This window comes from Podarcis raffonei, chromosome 1 (genome assembly GCF_027172205.1).
Source record: "Podarcis raffonei isolate rPodRaf1 chromosome 1, rPodRaf1.pri, whole genome shotgun sequence".
NCBI classification, from domain to species: domain Eukaryota; kingdom Metazoa; phylum Chordata; class Lepidosauria; order Squamata; family Lacertidae; genus Podarcis; species Podarcis raffonei.
Genome location: NC_070602.1, coordinates 92567220 through 92591891, shown reverse-complemented (window position 1 = coordinate 92591891; position 24672 = coordinate 92567220). Strand labels below are relative to the sequence as shown.

At 39.4% G+C, this 24672-nt stretch overlaps 1 protein-coding gene across 13 annotated transcripts in view; it reads right to left on the bottom strand.

Annotated features, from left to right (window-relative positions):
- Positions 1 to 24672, bottom strand: part of KALRN (kalirin RhoGEF kinase) — a 488570-nt gene that overhangs the window by 140312 nt on the left and 323586 nt on the right. For 11 of the 13 annotated variants that reach the window (XM_053404286.1, XM_053404179.1, XM_053404188.1 and 8 more), the window contains 9 exons: positions 14510 to 14629; positions 11970 to 12188; positions 10900 to 11049; positions 9034 to 9148; positions 5950 to 6065; positions 4838 to 4960; positions 3633 to 3815; positions 2123 to 2241; positions 197 to 263 (listed from right to left, as the gene is read on the bottom strand). In XM_053404286.1, coding sequence (XP_053260261.1) covers positions 197 to 263; positions 2123 to 2241; positions 3633 to 3815; positions 4838 to 4960; positions 5950 to 6065; positions 9034 to 9148; positions 10900 to 11049; positions 11970 to 12188; positions 14510 to 14629 — 1212 coding nt within the window. The remainder of the gene's footprint in view (positions 1 to 196; positions 264 to 2122; positions 2242 to 3632; positions 3816 to 4837; positions 4961 to 5949; positions 6066 to 9033; positions 9149 to 10899; positions 11050 to 11969; positions 12189 to 14509; positions 14630 to 24672) is intronic. The other 2 variants (XM_053404207.1, XM_053404333.1) reach the window with 1 other exon arrangement.

Below are 24672 nucleotides of genomic sequence, written 5' to 3'. Positions count from 1 at the left end.
TTGTTGAAACACAAACATCATGAACCAGCCTGCACAGTACAGCAAAACTCCACACAGGTCTCATCTACTATTACATCCAGGCAAGTTTATAATCCTTGAAAACCCTGCCGTAACTGAAGACCACAACACCACATCATGGTGGTAGTTATTATGACCACCAGCCATCAGAAACAGTACAGCGTCTTTATAAACATACCTCTAAACATTCATGTAAATCCCTGACATAGGCCTTCTCAGTCTGAAGCAGTTCAGCCATGATGAATCTAGGAGCAGAAATGCATGGGAGTAAATCTGTATATCAAACAGAAACTCTCTCTTTGTTATATTTTTCGTAAGAAAGAAAGAAAAATACTTTCAATGTTACGTAGACCAATGCTATGGATATCTGCTGAAAGTAAGTGTACAGAATATTGTAGTTGTTATCTTTCTGGGCTGCCTAAATTACACATTGTAAATGAAAGAATAAAATATAATTTATGTGACCATCTCATCATGTATTATAACATTTCAAGGTCATGGGTTCAAGCCCCACGTTGGACAAAAGATTCCTGCATTGCAGGGGGTTGGACTAGATGACCCTTGTGATCCCCTCCAACTCAACAATTCTATCATTTCCAAATTAGAAAAGCATTCATGTTAAGGGATGGAGGGATTACAAACTGGAAGTGTGGGGAATGCTTCATGCATGCAATAAGCAAGTGTGGACACTATTCTGCTTTCTCCAGTTTTTTGTAATGTATGAAAAGAGAACTTAAGTATCTCCTCTATGATGTAGTAATCAGCCTGGGACTGGTGATATCCAGTCAAATCCACGCTAAGCCACAAAGCACACTGGGTGACATTGGATTGCGCCAGACACTATCTCAGTTTAAGTTATCTCACAGAATTGCTGCAGTGATAAAATTGGGGAAAGGAAATTGTATATACTGCCTTGAGCTCTTTGGAGGAAAAGTGAGATATACTTTATGTTTCCTTGTATAAGACATCCCTATGTCCAAGACACCGCCTACTTTTGGGGACCCCAAATTTAGAAAATGGGTATATGCACTATCTGTGTATAAGATGCCCCCAGATTTTTAACCTTATTTTAAAGTAAAAAAACCCAGTCTTATACACGTAAAAGTATGGCAAGTGTTAATAAGTAAATAAAATGTAATTCCTCAAGCCATTTCTCCCTTCCCATCAGTTTACATTAGTTCTTCGTCTCTAGCATATTTGTATTTTCTCCCTGATTATGGAAATACATTTAGAATGTATCATATCATGTTTGAAGATTTATGTATTGTAGCCATCTCTGCATTTTTATGTAATTTGCACAATACTTGCATAATTCAATAAATTTCTAGAATCAAGTATAAATGTTGTTAATCTTGTTGTGGTTATTGTTGGAGGTATTGGTTGGTTGCTCGAGAGCAATCAGGCAATATGCCATAATAGTCTGTTCTAAAGCTTTCTTATTGGTGGTAAAAACCTTTAGAATGCAGAGCTCCTCTTTTCCATGTCTTGCTCATTCACTGGCAGAATCTGAGAGTGGGCAGTCTGTAAATCTTCTCCAGCAGAGTAGATTCTTGACCCCCAGTCTGTGCCTCCCCTCTCTGCACGAAAGCTTACTGCGCAAGGAAGGCTTAGGTAACAGGGGACCGCCCTCCTCCCCGCTTTGCTCAGGCATGGTGTCCTGGCACCGCCTTGCCTCCTCCAAGCCCTGCACCTCCTCCCCACTAGAGCCATGGCTGCCTTCCTCCGCTGAGGAAGTGCTGCTGCCCACAATCTTTGTGGGCTCTCTGTAATCCATCCACCTTTTCCCCTCTTGCTCCTGAGCCAATGGCAGTTCCCTGACAGTTATATAAATATGAGTTTCTATCTTGATAAATAAAAATAAATTAGCATTTAGTTACACACACATAGAGAGAAAAAACAATTACGTTTTTAATTTATCAGGCATGGACTTATCCCACATATCTTACTTCTCTCCAAACTCTGGTCTTTTGTTTGCATAACATTCCTGCAAGGATATCTCACCTGCCTCACAAATAGGTGGGCTTGGTGAATTGTTCACATGGAACTGCTGCCGTTTGTCATTCATGTGCTATATTTTATGAGGTGCCCATTTCCCACCACTTACTCTTTCTTTCTGGCTGACTTCCTTTTTTCTTCATTAGCTTCGTGATTGGCATCACGCAGCTTCACTTCGCGATCTGACAGACTTGCTGGAATGATGTCTAATTCCAGGTCCTTGTTATCCTGAAAAAGAGTAGTGTCTTGGATTTAAAACACATTTCTATGTTTTGTAAAAGTAAGCATATCTACAAAGTGAAAGAAAAGGCTATAGGGCTGGAAGAAAAGAAAAAGAAAAAGAAAAAGAAAAAGAAAAAGAAAAAGAAAAAGAAAAAGAAAAAGAAAAAGAAAAAGAAACAAACAGCTGCACATACAGATCTACTAATGACTGGCTAAATGCATCACAAATTTGGCAGGTGGTAGGAGGGTTTCAGTCCTTTTCCCCAAACAATTTGCTAGGCTTCGTCAGTAACCCTTCCTCTCATTTGACTTCAGGAAGGGGATGGCTTTCCTCATGGGAATCCTGGGACACATCAGTGGTGGCAGCAAACAGACACATTTTGTCTGCTCTGCAATATTGCCTCTGAGGGTTGTACTCTACTTTCCCCAAATGACAGTATTTGCTCAAATTTCATAAATGATATTTATTTGGCACATCTTTATTGCATTATTCATTCAAATGAACCAGATCTGAATAAAAACACTGGCTTTGACCCCTGTGTGAGTAGAAGCACACTTTTGCTTGCACTAGGTAAGTGCCCAATTTTGCCAATCCCCCTTTCTGCTGCAGTCAGCTTCACGGCATCCCATCCTATTCCAGAAGGCCTCCCAATCTTCAGGAGCAGATTTTTAGGAGCCAAAATGGCCATAGCAAGAAGGTGAAGGTGACTGTCAGAGGAACTCACATATGGAAATTAGGATCCAATCCCTCTTTCTCACTTGAATGGTTCTGAAGTGAATTTTTGAGGCAATAATTAAAAGTTAACATTGCCCTGGCTTATACATGGTAACCTAAATCCGCTCTTCACATGTCCTGCTGGCCGTAACAGAATGGGCTGCAAAACAGTAGATTTACCCAGAATAGCAACCATTTAGCTCTGTGGGACTCAAGTCAAACATGTACATACACAAGGCCAGTGCCAGAAACATGAAAAGCCTTGTAACAGGCCATGTGCAGCCCAGTAAAGTCTGCAGCTTTTCACAAGTAGCACCAGCTAGGAATTAATTACAGATTAATCATTGATTTGCCCTGCTATTTTGAATGAATTACCATTTTGTCTTATGTTGACTGATCATCATCTACATGAATTTATACCTGGAAGTCTACTTGATTACTCCTTATAGCAACTTCCTGGGCACCCAACCAATCATTCCCCTGTCATCTTGTCTAGCCTTTGTGTCACAAAGGAACAAATTTGTGTCACAAAATCCACACCTAGTGTGCTCTGTGTTATGCTACTGCAAGGTAAGGCTGGCTATGTAATGCATGAAAGCATTTTCACATAAGACAGTTCTAATTCCTCTTAGGTTTTTTCATTTGTTTAAAGTATGTCAGCAAAACATGTGACTTACAGTACCTCTGTATTGATTCCAAGAGCTTTTTCCAAAGAGTAGCGGTATTTCCCCATCCTCAGTGAAAAGTCCCGATAGCGTTTGTCGACGGTGGTAACCCATTTCCTAATTTCAGTGGCATGAGTATGCCCTTTCTCTACAAAGCTATCAGCCAGCTGAATGAGAAGCTTCACTTTCTCCTTGGTTTGCTGCCCAAAAGAGTTTTCCTTGGTTATCATATCTTCCATGGACATTTTGTTCAATTTTCATTCACATAATAACCATATGGACCTCGTATTCTTCACAAGCATCACTAACACAAAATGTTCCTGAGATCTTTGGAGGCATAGTGTAGGTGGAGTGCAATCTTTTCATTTATTATCTAAAATGGTTCTGAATTTCCTACTGCCACTCACTACTACTCAATGGAACTTAGTTGTTACAGGTTGCAATACTTTGCAGAATTGTTTGGTTCTGAAGCAATCTTTCGAAAGTGGCAATGTGAGCAGAGAGTAATAGCACCTTTCTGCTTATGGGTGTTAATTTTGACCTGCTTGGTCAGAATTTCTCTTCAAATGGATGCTGCGGCAGACAGGAATGACATGAGCATGGGGATGTGGGTACAAAGTGATAGCAGGGAGACTGCAGAGCTTGATGTCCCCAAACAGGCAGATATTGGAATTTAGAAAACAAGGGCAGAATATTCTGAGGTCATTCTGAAGTTTGGTAGTTCTTTAGAAATAATTAATATCATTGGTCAGTATACAAGAGAACTCTGAAACTAGCTCTGTTAGCAAAAGGGGGCTTTAGAGTTGTTTTCCTCAAGAAATTCTTCTCCATGCCACATCACAAGCTCCTTTTGGATTTGAAGTGAGTTTTAAAAGACGTTTGTGATAATGCATGGAGTGAGCTTCCAAAGGAAAACAGGCCCCTTCCATGAGCCTCAGTCTGCAATCCTATATACACTCAATGGGACTCGACACACATAATATTGCATTATTAGTTTTTTTTTTGGATCTCAGCCATAGAGTTTAAAATGGGGGGGCATTTATAACATTCAGAGCTATTAAATATATCATGTTATACATTTATTTAGTAATAAATGATGCATGTAGATAAGTAATAGTGTAACTGAGACTAAATCCTGTGAGTTGTATACATTTACTACATTTCCTTAACTGAAACTACCAAAGGAAGCTCATGAAATTATAAAATCAATAGTAGGGTTTACCTTGGCAGGTACTTTGAATTCTCCATATTCTTTCAGAAGTTCCTGAGTTTCTTCTGCTGATTCCCCCGCAGAGTTGTGAGTAGAAAGATAATACTCTCCTGTTTCCTGAATCCAGTCTAAGGCCTACAAATGGGAGGGTGGGGGACCAAATGAACAAAAACAAGGTGACTAGTTTTCACCCATGCAACCAGTTCTCATTGGCATATTTCAAAATTAATTATTCAAGTTCTATTGCAGTTGAAGAGCACCACTAGCCCTCAGAAAAGAAGAAGCCTGACAGGCAGGCCTCAAATTCAAGTCTAACAACACTTTACACGGTAAACAAGCAAGCAAAATGTAGCACAGTAGGGACTGATTGTCCACTGCCTTGAATTTTATGTGATCACAGACACTTACACACAATATATTTTTCCTTGCATCTGGCAAAGCAGACTTGAGCTCACAATAGCTGAAGAGGTAATAAATTTGTTAGTCTTTAAGGTGCTATGAGACTCCTTGCTTGATCTTGACCGTAATAATCTTGCAAGACTTCGGACCAGAGATCACTGCAGTGCAGACGCAGTGTGAGAGGTTGCCAATGTTAGGCTTCTCGTCACATCCGCTTCCCCACCACCACCCCGAATATAGGCTCACCCTTCTTCTCCATCTACTGAAACAAGGAGAACTTCTGTTTTGCCCTACACCAGATGAGGTCTGAGACCAACTGCTAGGAGACCCAGGAAAGAAACAGGTGGGAGCAGTTAACAATTTCTCCCACAGTATTCAGCATGTACAAGGCAAAATGTTTATTTCTGGTTTGCAGTCTGGCAGCCTTATTCAGGCCAATGGCCTATCCAGCTCACACTGTCAGTTTCAACTAGTGTCAGGTTTGAAACTTAACTCTCCAGGGTCATTACCAGTGCTGGCTGATGCAAAGGATTGAACATGGCATCTCATAACAAAAAGTTTTCCAATCTTGATTGATGCAAAGGATTGAACATGGGGTCTCATAATGCAAAGTCTGCAGCCCCTGAGATACAACCCTTCCCACAACTAATCTATTACACAGTCCATTATTACCTGTCAGCCGTAACAACAGAACAAGAGGGGAAAGCAGAGTTTTATTAAGCTACCTGCTTAGCACTACGCTCAAAGACCACATACTGCTGGCACTGATCTAATCGCCGTTTCTTCAAGGTCCAGAAGTGAAGAACTCTGTTCTCTCTCTGCAGCAGCTCACTCAGAATGGCTGTGGAGAAAAGGAGGATGGTCGTTACCCTCAGTGGCTCAGTGAGTACATGCAGACGCAAGTCAATGCAAATTCAACTTGCTACTCCATCACAGTGATATAAGCTCCCTAGTATGAAGCACTTCAGAGTTAACTGAAAAAAACAAAATAGCAGAGAGTGGGCAGTCCTTAACACAAGGGGCTCATTAAGGGTGTGTGGACAAAAACCAACAGAAAAAATATTATATTCCCAACACATAGATACAGATACAGTTCAGAGCACTTCAGACCACACTGTTCAAAGCCCAAGCAACGGGAGTGGGGGAACAATTACAAGTCATGCAGCTGACAACAGTTTAGATACCCAGTCATTAAATGTATCCTCGTAAAAGCAGAAGGAACAAGCACCATGCCTTGGCACCAATAGTGGCCAGACTCACAAATGTCTACCTTGTACTTCCCACACTCACCTGCTCACTTATACAACATTTATTTGGAGCACAGTCAGTGATGTCTTAGGCCTGCTGTGGACATACTATACTAAAACAAAACATATTTGACGATTCTGCCATACATTTCTATTTCAGAGAGGCATCTTTATTCTTTGTTCAATGGTATTACAATTTTAGGTCACCAAAGCCTCCCCTAAAATCAGTCCTATGAATTTTTCAGAATGCTCAGCTCACATTATTGATTTCTTAGAATTGAAACTCCGAAAGGTGGGCTGCAGGAGGTTCTTGTGATACATACATATCCTTGAGCTGCCTCTAGACTCACAAATAAACATTCCAACGTGATTCTTTTGAGGTACAAGCAAGGACCAGTCCAGGACATTTTGGTGGCTAAGGGGGCAAATTCAACTCATATTCAGGTTCACTAATTAATAGGGGGATTACCAACAGATTCTTCTGTGCAAACTTCAGTTAAATAAAATTCTATGGGGCGAGTGAAAGAGAATGTCCCAGCTTTTTCTGTCTCTCACAGCCAAGCTTACTAATTAAAGCAACTAAGCGTATATCCCCTACAATGGTCTATTGATATTGGTTTTTTGTTTTAATCCTGAATCACAGAATCATAAGCGTTGGAAGGGACCCTAGGGTCATTTAGTCCAACCTTATGCAATGCAGGAATCTCAACTGCAGTCCCCATTTGAAACCATACTGGACCCTGCTTAGTTTTGTAAATGTGCTAGTATTTTTACTTTTATGATGTTATTGGTTGGTTTTTATATTGTTGTAAACTGCTGTGTTATATTTTTATGATACAGTGGTATAGAAATATATTTATAAAAATAATAAGAGGACCTATGTCCACTGTGTAAAGTAGCCTACTCTCCTTGCTTGCCTCCTCATAGGAAATATCTTATGTCTTAAAATGACAATGTGAGAGGCTGCCTAAAGTTTATGTCTGTTGCTTAACATGTATAAGCAGTTCCATATATTTTAGTAAGCCTTCTCCCTAAAACTGTATCTTAAGAACCCAGCTTAATTGTGTGTGCATTTTTTTTATAAAAAGATACTCATGTATATGAGTGCAGACTCTTGTTTTGAGTTCTTGAGCAATATTAACCAAAGAAATATATATTTTTAAAGTACAGATTTTATGTTAGGCTGCAGCATTTTCAACCCCTTTAGTGATAGCAACTGTATGGCGTACTCAGTATCATACTACATAATTATTATTGCCCTACACTGTCATTGATCTGTTCTTTTCTATGGCTCTAAAAGTAATCCAATCAGAGATGAAAAAATGGCTTAGTTCTGCAGATTTACTTTAGTTCATTTTTATCAGCTCCTCACAGAATCAAGGAACAGATTAGCAAGTGGTGGATTACAGCTACAAAAGAAAGCAGGGGATGCATCACCCCAGACTCCTCCAAGAATGTATCATCACCACAGCAGCCCATGTTCATGTGAACATATGAAAGAGGCAAGCATAAGAAGGTCATTCTATTGGTCACTGTAGCTAAATAGCTAAGAAAGAGAAGCAGACATTGAACTCTGAGAAAAGTGATCACGTTGTGAATTTCAATTTTGGCTTGTCTTGTCTTGGTATGGAAGCCTGCAATAGCTCCAAATGCCAACAAACAAACAAACAAACCCAGTATAATAACGGTTCTGTCCTTGAATGTAGTATGAGACAGATACTTTCTGCTCACTGTTTCCTGAAGTGGAAGGAGTTAAGGGATAGTCCTTTCAACAGAAGGAAATACTATTTACTGCAGCTCTTTGTAGCTAAACTGCCCACATTTTCAGTCTTTCTCTCCCGCTCCCCACCGCCCCAAATTAGATTAGTAATTAATTGCTTTCAGATTCTATAACTAAGCTCTGAATCAGATGGGATGGTTTCTCTTTTACACCTGTAGGCAGTCTGGAAATAAGAAGGAATCTGTATATGCACAGTAACCTTCCCCTTCCTACAAATCCATCACTGCTCTCCTCTTACCTCTTTTGCTTTTTTAAAAAAATTCAAATGACTACCAGGGCATCACTTAGATCATGGGTAGTAAAATGAGATAGCTTAAAGAAGCTTGACCCTGCTATGATTTTAGTACCCACACCCTGACACATTTTGAAGTGGAGGATTAAAGCATGCATTGATATGAAAGAAGTACGTGATAGGTGTAATAGAGAAAGGATCTTAATGACTACTACTTTTAAAAATACTCTAAACATACTAATAGGAGAAGTATTGCCTATAGATTTCATGGAATTTCTATTGTTCTCATGACAGATGATGGCACACTGGTAAATTTATATGCAAAACACTTCACTAGATCCACTCCTAAGATTTCAGAGCCAACACAGAAATGAAAAAGACGCTGTCATTTTCATACCATCTGCTTGTATTCTAATCTTATTCTGTCGAGCAGAAAAGGTGCACCTGTAATTATTATGTGGCAAATTTAATCCGGTGTAAGGAAGCATCAGTGGTGAGCACAAGCGTCATCCATGGGTGTGTGGTACATCTCCCCAACAAACACACTGACCTTTGACTTGTTGCTCAGGTCCCCTCGTATGGCTCACTCCCCCTGGCATGCTGACGTTGTTTCGGTGAATGTACTTGAGAAACACTTCTGCATTCCTTCGTGCTAGTGTGCAGGCCTGTGGGCAGTAAACAACACCCCCCACCCCCAAGCACAACAGTTACCCTTTTGACAAGTGAATCAGAAGAATAAAACACAGAGGAACCACTGAACTGTGACATGAGCTTCTTTTCTCATTTGACCTCTGAAGGATGTTGACGTGCATGAGAAAACACTGAGAAACTCAGACTGCAGTCACACACATCCATCATCTTGGGAATGGGTATGATATGAGAGAAAATGCTATGTGGAAAAAATTGGCTGATTCCAGTAGAAAAGCAAAAGCATAACACTGCTAGTGGGAGATTGTACATCTTGATCTTTATTCCAGAAGGTGACAGTTGATTTATTCTGGAATGAAGTCTTTCAAAAACATACCATTACATTATCTGTATGCAACTTTGAAAAGCAAAGGTGTTAAGAATTATTTAACATTTATATACAAGCTATGGCTTGCTGAAGTGAGGATCTAGGGATGCATGGAAGAAAGGCCAGTCACTTCTTGCCATTGTATTCCTGCAACAGCATATACAACGGTCAGGAACTTGTCCTTATCCTTGCCATATCCTAGTCAGAACAATTGTTAATATACCACAGTACCATGTATCCCAGAGACAGCAAATGCGGTGTCTTCCAGATGACAGTGGACACTCCCAACAGCCCCAGCCAGCATGGCCAGTGATCAGAGATGGTGTGAGTTCTAATTCAGCAGCATCTGGAGGGTACCACATTGTCTGTTCCTCTGGTCAATCCTGCCCGGAATCAGTTCTCATAAGTCAAAAGGTAGTGATCTTTTCCAGCTCTGAATTCCTTTTAACTAGCAGTTCCTGGAATTGAATCATACTACTGTCAGCATGTAAATCATGTGCTTGACTACTGAGTGTTGAGCTTTTTCTCCAACTGCAGCTACTTTGAGCCAGATAAATGAGATCTGGGAGAAAGGGAAACAATAAGGGCAGGAAGAAAAGATGCACCTTGAGTTCTTTACCCTTTCAATGTGAATGCTGCTTAGAAGACCCTCGGCAGAAGAAAACAGTTGTTCCTGCCCTCACATCTGCCCAGAAACAAAACCAACTACTGATATTTGCTCAAAGCCACATTCTATCATGCTTGGTTAGTAGGCCTCTACTCCTTTTTAATGCCAAAGAGCAATGAAACATTACAAACCCTTGTATCTCCATCTGCTAATTGTACCTGGCCTTTTGCAACACTAAAGAGTTGGCTCAAATGAGGCACTGGAATCCAGTGCACAAGGCACTGCCCACATGAGCAGGCTATTCATGTGAAGGATGTAACATTAGCACAGCAGATTAATATGAGCTCTTCTGTTCCCTTCCATGAATTGAAAAAAAAAATCACAAGTTGTAATTCTTTCAGGCCATGAAAGGGAAGGAGCAAGCTGATTGGTCCCACATTACACTGCCTGTGGAAGCAGCCACTTGTATGGGCAGAATATCCATTTTTTGTAGTGTTGGAACTGACTGTCAAAATGAGGGTGGGGGGTGGGGAGGATTGGGAAATCTCTATTCTGGAGAAAGATTGTGCAAGTTGTCCAGTCATAAAACATTTAGAGAAAAGCTGCACTATGACTGCATGCAAAAACTGTGTTGTTCTTATGATTCCCATAAAATTATATTCAGGCATGTTCTATATGGAAATGACAGTGCACGGAACATCATCTGCATGCTTTGCTGACAGGTTTCCACCACAGCTATTTTCAGTTACCAAAAAATAAAAACAACTACAGAGAAGAGGAAGGCTACAACAGACCTTGAGAAAGGCTTCTTTTTGTTCCAGATGTTTGCTGATTAAGGGGATGACATGGTCTATTTCAGATGCTGGTCCAAGCTTATCCCGACCTCCACACCAGTCTTCATCTCTTCGATATTCCTGTTCCAAACTCTCTAGCACACTGCAAACCTGAGGCATAAGTCAGGACACAGTACTTCAGCTATAAAAGCTACATCCAGAAACATAGAAAAACTACTACAAGTCCATTAACCTAGAAAGCTAACAAAAGACAAGAAAAGGAGAGATTCACAGACAAATGTTATATGGGCTTCCTAACTCAGAACATTTTAGTTTGGGAAATATTAATTGACCTTTTAAAGAGAATTTGGCCCTGTGGCTGATGAAGCCTATTTCCTAATGTGGATTTTTAATGATGCAGAACTTTAGGATTCCAAGATGTGCTAAAACTACAGAAGAAAAATAATATACTGATTTGTAGGTTTGAGACTCACCTGGTCTCATGAAATGGTCTCTTTGTTTGCCCAGCTAACAATCGGGCAACGTCAGCATTTGTCAGCTATGGTGCTGAGCTAGCCAGTTCTCTTATTTGTTAGTCAAGGGCATCAAATTTAGGACTGATGCCTTGGAAATGGCTTGAGATGTATTTTAATTGTTTAGGTTATTGTGCTCAAACCATGCAGGAAAATCCTGGGTTGCAGATAGTTAAGTTATTCATACAGAAAATTCATGTATCGGTAATACAGTCTGAATTGATGTTGACCACACTCACTGTCAATGCACTTTCATATAGTACATTGAGCAACAATATGCATCCATTGTGGAGAAGGCCGAGCCAAAAGCTTAAAATTTGTTTTGGCTCAAAACTTTAGAGGTTTGGAGGAGATCCCAAATCTTGGGATTTGTAGTTAATGAATCTCAATCTAGGACTATGTAAGATTCAGACAGCATCAATGAATATGTGGGCAATATAAAGATGTGGCTAGCTCAGAGATTTGAATTCACAGCTGCTCTAAATAAAATGTTATGACAATGAATACTATGGGATTTTTTAAATAGTTACAAGTATCACTGCACATCATTCGGCTCACCTGCTCTGAGGTTTTATAAAAAGCGACAGATGCATTAACCAGCTTCAGCCTGTCTTCCATCTTCAACATTAGTTGCTGCCAGTGCAGTGCCACCTTTTCTGCGCATTCCCTTATGGCATCAGCATCGTAGTGCCCAGCCTGCAGCAATACCTCCGCCTTCTGCTGCACCTGGAGGGCACTCTGGTGCGTCTTCTGCAAGGAAGTGGCATGAAAGAGGGACTGTGTATGAGGGGAGGAAAGAGAGATTTGTACAGATGTGCCAGACATATGGTAAAAAGAGGTGAAGTGAAGCATGAGAATGAAAATGCGAGAGAATGAAACATTTTTAGTGTTTTCCACAACCAACAGATTCTCTTCAGTAAACATTTTGCAGATTCATGCGGGCATATTTATTTTTATTCCTGATTTATTATCAATATTTATACCCCATTCTTCTATGAAATATTCAAGGCAGCTTTTAAACAAAGGTAACACCGGCATTATTAATAATTTCCACTACACTTCTAATGCAATCACTGCTTTAAAATCTTTGTTATTTTCCCTCCTCACAACCCTGGAACGTACAACACTATTAGGACCATTTTAAGAAAGATAATTTAGGAAGTATGGCCACAATACAGGTTTTGTTCACCTTATTTGTTCGCAATAAATCAAGCCTTTTAAACCTCTAAACTTGAAAATTAGTTCAAGAGTTTCTTCTAACACCATGCTGAATTGCATAGTGCATAAAAAGCAGTAACCCCCCACTCTATATATACATACACATTCTGAAAATGCCCAGATAGCATTAGTTGGGGGGGGGCTGCCCAGATGATAATGAGAATGCTTGTTTTTAAAAAAGATGTCAAAGAATTTGCAATGGAAACCCCATCAACAGTTAGACCTTCCCTGCCTCACTGTATGCTTTTCTGGATGTTAGTTACATGCTGAGATTTTAAGGACCATCAATATTTAATCTGGTATTCCCATCTCTGAACAAAATTCTTTTCTCCCATTGGCAGCGTGAGAACCTATGTCTCACTGTGGGCCTCTTAGTTAATACCAAGTACAAGCATCTCTGAAGTGTGGAAAGCTGTGCTAACAGGAAATGTGTATTCTGCTCCACAGAGGTGCCTGGTTAAGGCTGCCAAGATGCAGCTGAATGGTAACCTCCTCCACTGGATGATAAAAGGCTTCCCTTCCCTTTGGGGTTTGCCAATATGGCAGGATAATGTAAAGACTTGTCAGATGCTCATTAAGAGATGATTAATACCACTACAGAAAAGTGACTTATTTATTCCTGTTATGGGAAGTTCCAAGAACATCAACAATGGTCATATACCAAGACAATGCTAATTTATTTCAGATTAATCAGAAGAGGGGGGAAATACAATTCCCTGGTTTGTATGTTTTTAATTTACGGTATTTTCACATATGACAATAAAAGTCGCTTTGGACCCACCCCTGTTGAGCTATTCGTGTGCATATGTGACTGCTACTAATGTGAGAAAAAACAGACTTTAAAAAACCCACCCTGGATGACTATTCTAGCCCATGAAGGCTTTAACTTGACATTGCATTTTGCAGATGGGAATAAAAAAAAGAACAACCACCACCACCATGGTGCCATGTTATTACAACCACTAAAGTGAACAGTCACTTCTAGTACCTCTGACTCCATCCATAAGCAAATGCTGGAGTGGAAAACTCCAAACTTCTAAGTAACAAGGGTTACCTAATGCAGAGAAATAGCTATCTCTTGGCCTTGCCTACATTACAGGGTTACTATGAGGATAAATGGAGGAGCATGGAGAACTATGTATGCTGCCTTGAATTCCTTAAAAGAAAGGCAGGATATAAACATAATAAATGGCAATTGTTTCCAAGTCACTAATACAGCAGGGTACATACTGCTCTCCTGCTTTTGACTATCTGTCCCAGTCTTCAAGCCAAGGGTGAGGAACCTGTAGACCTTCAGTGTTGCTGAACTAAATAATGACACAATTTATGCTCACTGCATACTTCTTTGGCCCTCACATATTCATTCCAGTCAGTGCCTATTTAACCTCTGAACTTTTGTTCTGCTGCAACAAATCAGACTGATGCTTTGACAGGCCTGTGTATGTGCGTAAATGCGCCCTTAACCTAATTCCTCTCCAACCAACAAAACAAGCCTGTTTTGCCTATCAAAACCTAAAAACGCCCATTGCAGAGTTAGATAGAGGTGCTATTCAAGTTTTGTAAAGGCTTAAAAGAAATCCAATGCTCCAATCTTTAAGTTTACTTCCATGAGTAGTTTATATTTCTGCTGAACCATTTGCAAGGAATTACAAAGGTGGTATGGGAAATGAGTAGCTTCTTCATGCACTGTGATTTTTGTCAAGTAACAGGAAAGCTTAGCTACTGATAGTAAATTATCTGTCACAATTGTAGTCTCCTCCCACTGCTAAATTAGCATCTTGTTTTTGGTCCCTTGCACTTTCATCACCATTAAATTTCTGCCCAAGGATGTGGCCTCATGTTTGCGGAAAGGGAAATCCAAACGTGCCTATTATGGTTACCTCTATGGCCAGCTGGAACTGCTCATGCTCTCTCTGGAGCTGCTCAGCTTCTGACAGTGAACTTGCATTGACAAGGCTGGCATTGAGCATTGATTCTCCATTCCGGATCCAGCCAAGGACCTGCCAGAAAGAAAGAAAAAGACACCTTGAATGATAACCTCTGATTAGCATAGTTAAGCCAAAAGGCTCTGTACCTCAGATGCGTTCTTCTTCACCATTATGCTTCACACAGCATGTTCTAAGTTAGTTGAGTTGAAAGAGAGTCTGAAACCAAATCAGAAGATTGGAGTCCTAAGCACACCCAGTCCAAGGAGGACAATGGCCACAAGTCATTTATTGACAAGCATGTATTTTCAGTAGCTCCTGTGGTGCACTCAACACACATACACACACACTTTAGACAACTAATTCATGTCTTCCTTCATTCAAAATATTATTTTTGCTTATGGAAACTCAATATTTGTGCATATGCAGCATATACAGTTTACCTATGAACAATTTTTCTCCCTGAGATGGGCCAAATTTCACCAAAAGTACCTGCCCTGAGTTGGTTTTGGCATACTATTTTAATATTTTATTTAACATTTTAAAGAAATATTCCTGCTCTACTTTCTCTGCTATTCATGAAGCCTTAAACTGTTACTTTAAAATATGTAAGGTCTTATTTGGCTTTTAGAAAATATTAATATATGGATGAAGGAACCATGAGAATTGAAAATCAATAAACAGGTATCTTTTATTTGCTTCTTTGATGCCAGCTGTTTAGCATTTTGGCACTACATCTTAAATGTACATCTTTGTACCTCTGAGGCCTAGAAACTTACTTTATGATTTTAATTGAAAATGAGATTCTTCAGATTTTAATAAGAGCCCGTGGGTCACATAATAGCTTCAGGCACCACACGTGGCTCACTTGCCAGATGTCATCCATTGCTTAATGGGTAAGAATGCAACTTAATTCTGAACGCAAGTTCCCATGCTGAATATTTACACTTCTAGATATATTTTCCCAGTACAGTTACTACAATAGTTGGAAACAGTGCTGCATTATTTTCAAAATGCTGAGTTTCTTTTTCTTTTTTTCTTTTGTCTATATATAAACAGATTCATCCATTTCACAAATAGAAACAGCCTATCTTTATTTCATGATCAAAAGTGTTTATTAGCTACATGGCTTTAAAATCCAATGGCTTCTGTTCGATATTCTCACTAGCAGCCCTACTGCAATCCCCTTCCCAGCTGAGACTCATGGAACTACGTCCCCCCCCCATATATCATATATTGCTCTCATCAACACAATTTACCATCCTTAAAGAAATCTGTTGTCATTAGAAATGAAAAGAAGTAACTAGTCCATATGTTTCAATTACATCTGTTTGCATGGAGGCGCTGACTGAAGATTCTGCAAGTGGGGTCTTCAAGAAATCCATCACCACCCCTACCCCGCCACCCAGTTTAATGCCAAATTTGATTTAATTGGTATCACATTCCACAAAAAGCAACAAAACCCCCCAAAAGCTATTGGGGTACACTAGGCCTCACAACATTAACTTAAATTTCTCTGTAAAGAAAGCCCTGTAAAGAAAATAAGAGAGATGCATAGGTGAAAGACTAGGCTCACAGAAAAATCAAGGAGAAAACAAATCAGAAAACCACAAAAATGCCAGGTGAGTTACTGAACTCAAAGTAAATAACGGAAGGGGTCCAATGTATCCCAATAGCTAATGTCTAATTTACCCCTACAAAAAGATACCTCAATAAATTTCCACCTCCTCAAAAATATCTATGATAAATTAGAAACAACTCTTGAAATTTCACATTATGAAATCGTTTAAAACTTGTATGTAAAGATAAATCCACTTTGGGACAGAATTTAACCCTAAGGACAGAATCTGTTTTTGAGGTCCAACTGACCTGTGCAGCACTTTGTAGTGGGTTTGCTTTATACATACAGGATGGAATGGAATTGGGGGTGGGGTATGTTTTCTTAAAAAATGAAAAGGTGGGGAGAGATATAATACCAGAGAACAACTGATTCCAAATTGTTGAGGAATACATGGAGTATGAAGTGATTCAAGTTAGCTAAAAAGTTTTATAAGTATTTTAAACAGCTTCTGAGTTCCACAGTAACTCCATTAGGTTGGGGTTTTCTTTGTTTTGTTTTTTTTTGGTGGGGGGCATGAATGTAGCTTCCCTCTATCTCACCACCAGCACTGCTATTGCAGTTTTGTTACTATGTGAGCCTATGGTTAAGCACAACTAATCAATACCAAGAATATGAAACTCTGTGTCTAATTGCCAGCTACTTGGTGATCAATATCTTTTCTGCATCACCAGCTTCTAACTGTCTGGCTTGTTACTGACTTAAACAGACAAGAAGTGTAAATAACACAGTGAACAGGATTACAATATAAATTATCCCAGATCACCTTCAGTCACTGAAATCAGGGCCAGCTCAATCTGAAGTTACTAAATGCAGTCTGGGATAAGTTTATAACCCACGGCTTACAGAATAAAGGCCACCAGTGCCAGATCATCTGCCTACAGTATTAATTGATTTGTTTACAGTGATAACCTTTTTTTAAAATGTCTTTTTACATAGACCTTAAACTGATCCCTACAAGCAGATGGTCTGGATTAGTGAGAGTCTAGAATAAACATTTAATGAGGACTGTAGAATTGAATTAACTATTGGGAAACATACTGTGTAGAGAGACCCACCCATGCAAGGTGAGGGTTAAAAAAAAGGAAGTGAGTTCAACAGTGATTTGAGTAGCGGTAAGTGCAATCAGGAGAGATTTTAGTTGAAAACAAATAACTGAGAGAGCATAATGTGGCTTCTCCTAATGATGGTCTGGTAGCCTCCCAAAAAGGACATTAGTTTCAGTCACCAGAATGTGATTTAAGGAAACTCTTAACTTTGGGGAGTTGATACAAAAGAGGAACATGCATTCCTATTTTCTGTCGTATGTGGGCAAGCAATCCCATTCCCTTTTCTGTTGAAACTGTTTCACACTGACAGGATCATACCAAATTTATGGAAAATGTATCTTAAAGAGCAAACAAAGCAAAATGAGAAGCCACCATCAGAACATGCCATGCGCGCCCACACACACACACACAAGCACATTCTGGCCAGTTGCCAAAAGAATATTGTCATGATTAATTTCCCCCCCCCAAAAAAATCACCTGGCATGCATAAATGTAGGAAGCTGCCTCAGACCATTGGTCTATGTAGCTCAGTATTGTCTACAGTGAGTGGCAGCAGATTTCCAGGGGCTCCAAGAGGAGACTTTCCAAGTACTGCCTGCAGATGACAGATACCAAACCTGGAACTCTCTGCATGCAAAACATGAAGTCCACCATTGAGTTATAGTCCCTCACTGCAACTTTGTGCGATGCAGCCTCAACACTAATGCTAATGCTAATAATAATAATACTTTAAAAACACATTCTGAAAAGGTAGTTTTGAGCAATACTGTGTGTATTTAACCACCCACTATTATCCAAATCACATACTTTTTATAAAGCCATTGGGGAATTATTTGAGTCTTGTAACAGTGATGAAGCACTACACCCAATTCTTTGTTCAAAATGTACACAGGTGTTTTTCCTTTCTTTTTTTAAAAGAAAGAAAACAACTTCAGAGCTGCAGTACACACCATTGTGCACAGTGTATAGCTGACCCCTAAAATGTAGACTAGCGATCAGCACAGCAGCCCATTTTATTTTAATTTTACACCTGCCTGTTCTAGCAACAGGAAAGGCAGCTAAATGTTGCATGCAACTGCAAAATTGGTTGGTGACCTTAGCAACATGGAGTGGTGTTGTGGGTCATTCTTCACTTTTACACATGTTGACAAAACCTCAAGTTGCCATTGCATGTGTGCATAATACATAAAAATGACACTTCAACTCCCCGCTCTTTAAATAGTTGGTGCAGTTCTCAAGCCAATGATATTTAGATACAGTACATAAGATAACTGCAACATTCCTCCCCCTTCCTTAAATACATTCCATTGTTTAAATGTAGAATACATAACACTTGGATTAGTCTTGATCTACCACATATTGATACCTGCCCTATACAGTTGGGATGTAAGCCTGATGCAACAAAACTGTGGGGAGTCATACACTATCATTTTTCACTTGCTAGATAAATTTGCACTTGCATCAGGAATTGTACATTTTACATAGCCTGAGAAGAAATGAGGTGTCATTTCATGAGAGCAAACTGAAACAGACGATGATCTACTGTGACAATTTGACTTTTTTCATACTGCAAACTGCTTTGGGCCAATGCATTCATAGACAATAGCCCTTATATATTACAAATGATGGATTTTGAGATGTATGTCAAATGATATTTTGGCTGTATGGCTACCTTAACACAAAAGTGCCATTATTTCACCCAGCCTAGTAAGAGAAATACTGTGGTGCATCTGCAACAGCAAAACCAGATGCCTTCATCTGCCCCAGCTGCAACAAAACATGTCTCTCCTGCATCAATTTCTACAGCCACAGCAGGCACTGCAAGCTTCCAACAGTTTGACTTCACCCTCAAATGTACACTCCTCCCAAGACAGATGGATGTCAACAACAGTAAGAGAACCACCTCCAGAGGATGAAAACTGAAGGCAAGAATGGTTTCATATGACTCAGGCCGTGACACTACATACATGTAGTCCCACTGAAGTCAGCAGGGTTAACTTCTCCCACGCATAGGATTGTGCTGTTAGTTGTGGGACAAATGCCACTAGTGGCCAGAATGAGAAATTTGTTCTGCTACACTAGAGCAACTCCTTTATGTTCTGATGAGCCTTTAAGCAAATAGGATAAAGGAATTTGCAGTTACTCATCCACATTTTCTAGAGACATTAATTACTCTTTACATCATCTTGGAAACTTAATACATGTCCTCCTTTGCAAAGCTCTTTGTAAATGAAATTTGTCTGGAGGATTCAGGGATAATAGTGATTGTGCTGATCATCATCATCATAGGGTAGAGCATTTAAGCTACTACAATTAGGAAATGTTACAGTAATCTCCTAAAGGGTTTGCTGAAAAAACGAAGGAATAGGGATTAACCTCTTTCCTATAGCTTTGTATATCCATCTAGTACCTTTTCCCATTCTCTCTGGGAATCTCCCATGAAAATCCAGGCATTATCTTAATTGCCATAAACACAGTAAGAATAGGGACAATTGTGCAAAGACATTCCAGCATTAGGGCTGGCCAAGGAAATGAGGCACATCAACCCACATCTCTCTCATCTATCTGCTGAGGAGGGGGCTGAATCTTCCCTCAAGGTTACAAATGTTGGTACAACTAAGGAGGCCAGGTTAAGCAGATTTAAACTTGAAATATGATATAAGTGTTGGAGACATTTCCATTCCATCATCCAGAGTTTGAAAATTTGGGCTCTGTGCTTCTAAGTACATGTGCCGCAGTGTACCTTTCCTTTGTTAAGGTGAAGTGAGGTGCTTGTCCTCCATTGGACAGAGTACCTAGAAAATGAGCTGTGTAACTCCCCCACCCTGGGTACTTTATTCATTCATTTAAAGTATTTACATACTGCCTTCTAACAAATGACACTCCTTAATAAAAAGCCATGCACTTGCGGCTGGATATAGCTTTATGCAGGCTAACAGCATTCTCCAGGCTCTATAGTCTGATGTTGCTGTTATGCAACACCAGGTCAGTAAGTAATAAGACCTTACCCATCAGTGGATGAGGGAACCAAACTAGCTTGCATCCCTGAGATTGAAAAGGCTGAACTGGATGGAGTGTGTCTCATTTGCCTGCCTGTTTACCCTCCCTGCTGAAATATGAGAAGCTCCATCAGTGTTGGCATTCTGCTGCCTTCTGAAAACAGACCTGTAGTTTTAACTGTTTTTAAGTGTTTTAATTTGTGTGTTATGCTTTTTAATTGCTTGTTTTGTTGTATACCTTAAGGATGATTTAATGTTATTGTGTATTTTAATTATGTATTAATTTAATAGAAGCCATTTTGGGATATAAGTGGCATACATTTAATAATAAGCATTAATAATACGGTGAAGCACCAATATAAACAAAAATGTTTATATTAGGAGAAAAATGCACAGATATGTTATCAATTTGCATTCAGACTTTTAAAGAAAATGCTAGCTGAACTTACAATTGGAAAAATAAGAACCTGAGAGAAACCAAAACTGATTTGTTAACTCATCCTTAAATATACCACAAATAATAAGTAACAAAGCAATGACTTCAAAAGCCCTTTTAGTATTAACCTCATAAATTTGGATCTTGGGATGTGGCTGGAAATCAGCATTTATATGCATAAATAATATGTATCTGCATTACACAAAATGCTTGTTAGCTGGCACAGGCTCCTATGGTGTTAACATGCTTTTAACAAGAAACTATGTATATGGATTAATGCATTCCCCAGACACTTCTCTGATCACCACTTTCAATGAAGTAACAGATATGCCTATTATCTCTAAATGCACAGACAAACTAACAAAGGCAGTAACCTTTAGGCAGACATTTCATCCAAATTGAAGATTTTATCAATTTTTGGAGACATTAAATATCTCCGGATTTAAGTGGAGCCTGAAGACCCATAGAAAAGCACTAAATAATTTTCTTTTTGATGAAAAAGCAGAATAATGCTGTGGAATGCTCAGAGTCAAGTCAGCTCCTGCAGACGGAACAATTTCAATATAAGCAAGTTTTCAAGAATCGTAATTGCTCTTGCTGCAATAACTGGTTTTAATTCTGACTTTCTCTGCACCGATATCAGGGCCAAACTACACATGATGCTTATGACACATGAAAGGCCAAACTACACATGATGCTTATGACATACTTTGCCCTTGAGTTCAAGCTTTTGCTTTCATAAATTGCCAGTGTGGGAGTCTGATCAAACCCTTTAACTCTTTGCTTCCCTCACCGCAATCTTGATCTGTATAAGCCCTGCCTGCCCTACACCAACAATTTATATAGGGGGGACGTTCTGACTGAGACAAATTGAATACCCCCAAAAATGGGTATTGCAGATGTGGGACCCCTCATTCAGACTGAGACCATGGTGGACAGCAAAGGGATCTGATATGCAAGGTCCTGATATGGATTTGGCCATCCATTATAGCACTTTGTGCAGGAAGAAGTTTACACTCTTGGGCAAACTATGTGATAAACATCACACATAGTTTGGTCCTCATTTCTACTGAAATAGCTACATATTAGAAGAATGCCTCCCTGGATCTTATGGTGGAAAATAATTTTAGACAAAAAACTTTATCAATATCATCATCATCATCATCATCATCATCATCATGATTTCAGTTTATATTTCAGTTTTCTACATATAGCATCCAAGGTGGCTAACAACAATCATAACAAAAATAAAATAAATCAGTTTTTTAAAGAACATCCAGTAATAGTAAGATAAAACTAACGAGAACACATAAAAATTGTAAAGATGAGAAATAAACCCGAAGTAAAACATCAACAGGTTAAAGGCCTTAAAAAAAAAAAAAGGTATTTGCCTAATGGCTGACTAACCCCCTAGAGAAGACTAGGCAGGAATTTCAAAGGTGCACCAGTCTCAGCTATGCAAAACCACTACTTGCCACTGCTGAAATCTGGGCATCCAGGCTCATTGACAGAACCAGGCTGAATCTCTATTCCCTGATCTGACATTCTAGGAAGCACTAAATTTTTGACACCTCAGTTTTGTACTGTAATCTTTCATGTCATGGTATTCTTAGACCCCTGTTTTTGATGTGGTTTGCAGATGAAAGACTAAGCAGTCAAAGATGCTATAAAGGGACAGAACTGGGAATAGTCAGAAGTAGCTGTGTGTGGGGTTGGGGGGAACAGACATATTTGGTGGCAGCCCAAGCAAAGTCTTCCATTTGAAGAAAGTGGAAAACTACTGGGCAGGACAGTTTGGAGAAACGAACAACTAGATGATATGGTAGATAATGGTAGAAGGCGCACCCTTAATTATCTCTCTCTGCCTTAGCATAAGAGAATGTGAAAAACCAGCCACCTATTTTATTAAGTATTCTACAGAGTCAGCCCCCATGCACATTACACATCCTTTATATCCAATTACTCAAAGTTTCAACTCATTGCCTTAACATCCAAGCCAATGGCATGTACTGTTGAAAACAGAAAACTTTCCTAAAGAGAAAGGGAAAGGAAAAAAACAATTTCAGATATTTCCAAGCACCATTATGTTAAAATGCAACCACATGTAGGCATTCTAGAGCTCTCCAGACTTTCTACTGTATCAGCAAAAGTTGAGTTGAGTAAGCACCAGGTATTGGTTGGTGGCAGTCCACTCTTCCTCTAATCCTAAGAGCAAGAGCAATTTGGTAATGGATTTGAGACCATTCATCGTCTCAGATGCTCTAAAGTAAAAGGGAAACCCATTTGGATCTAGACTGGAAACGAACAACAGGCCAAAATCAATATAAATTCCAATTTCACTAAGTGATCGTGATTATGACTCATCCCACAGGAAGCCAAATCCAGCCGCTTTATGACAGGGCAGTGATATATGTAAACCCAGCTCTTTCCAGGGAAAGCTATAGCTGTAATAATTCACAGGTTAATAATCAATTGACTTTTAAAGTATTCAGCTGAACAAATAAAATGTGTTTTCACCATGGGCTTGCTGTAAAGCATTGGAGTGAGAAAGGCTTCCCAATAACGTTAAAGAAACTCTAAAGAAACTCTAATGAACCACAGCTGTTAACATCTCTTTTGAAACAGTTTGAAAGTTCACTCCTAAATCCATGCACACTTTGTTTGGGCTTTAGATTACTCTGCACAAGTTTGTAGATGGTTGGAGCACACTATGGAAATAGCATGACTCATTCTGCATCTTTTAAAGCAATAATTCCTTTAAAATGAAATTTTGAGGGAATATTTTAAGGCAGATAATATATATTGGTATATAGATAGTTTTCCAAGCAAGAATAAGAATTAAAATCAGAAAGGGAAAGGTTCAGAATGAGTTACAGATACAAACAAGTGCCATAGATTTCCCTAAGAGTCTTATGACCACTGTAATGTCTTCCATGTGGAGCTGCCCCTGAAGACAGTCTGGAAGCTTCAACATAGTTTTAAATGTGAAAACATTTTCAACAGGTGATTGTATTACACTAATCATATTACTCCAGTGTTACAAAAAAGGCTGTTAGTTGTCAATATGTTACAAGGGTGTAAATGTTTCTATTCCTCTGCTTCCCCGTCTCCTCTTAGTTGCCAGCCAAGGTCATGATACATCAGGGGCAGTTTCAACAACTGTCTCTGATTGGCAGCAAGAGCCAGCAAAATGGAAGTTTAGGCCTTACAAATCCTTTCAGCATTTGAAGCACTAGAAACCGCAACTGAACCACTTTTAAAAATTTTTAAATTGCCTGAAGTTTAAGAAATTTTGCAGCGCTCCTGACTAGTGATAAGACCATGGGGAGAAAAAGTGCAGATAATAGAGGAGCCCCTTTGGTTGATTACTGGAAGCCCTGTCCACAGTGCCTCTGATTTTCTGATGTGTTTTGAACACCTCCAACAACCAACACCATTTGCTGGTAGCTTGAAAATCATTTTATAGAGTAAAACCTGATATTTTAGCGTTCTCACATTGTCTTCTAGAATTTATACTGCTTGGGAGCACATGATCACACTAGCTTGTTGAGAAAGCTATGAAGTATGAGGCTGGGCAGCGGTGCATAGCAAACGGAAACCAAGTGGAACTTGAGTGAAGCAACCACACAACCACTTTATGGCTGCTGGACAATTCATGGATCAGTGGATCTTGCCAATTTACCTGATACTTCAAATTTTCCACATCCATTGGCCCACACAAGCAGCCACATATATATTTATTTTATTATTAATTTTAAACACATTTATATACTACTTTTTTGCTTCAATAGGAGGCACTCAAGGCAGCATGTGACAAAATAAAATCCATTCTGTCATATGGACAGTGCTGTCCTATTTCCAGAAACAAACTTTAGACATTTTTCTGGTTATGTTTGCTAAGTAATGAAAGAAACCTACTTCAAACAAACACAAATACACACACACACACACACACACACACACACACACACCCAGCAATCTGGCTTCTTCCAGCTCCCCACTCTACAGTAACATGT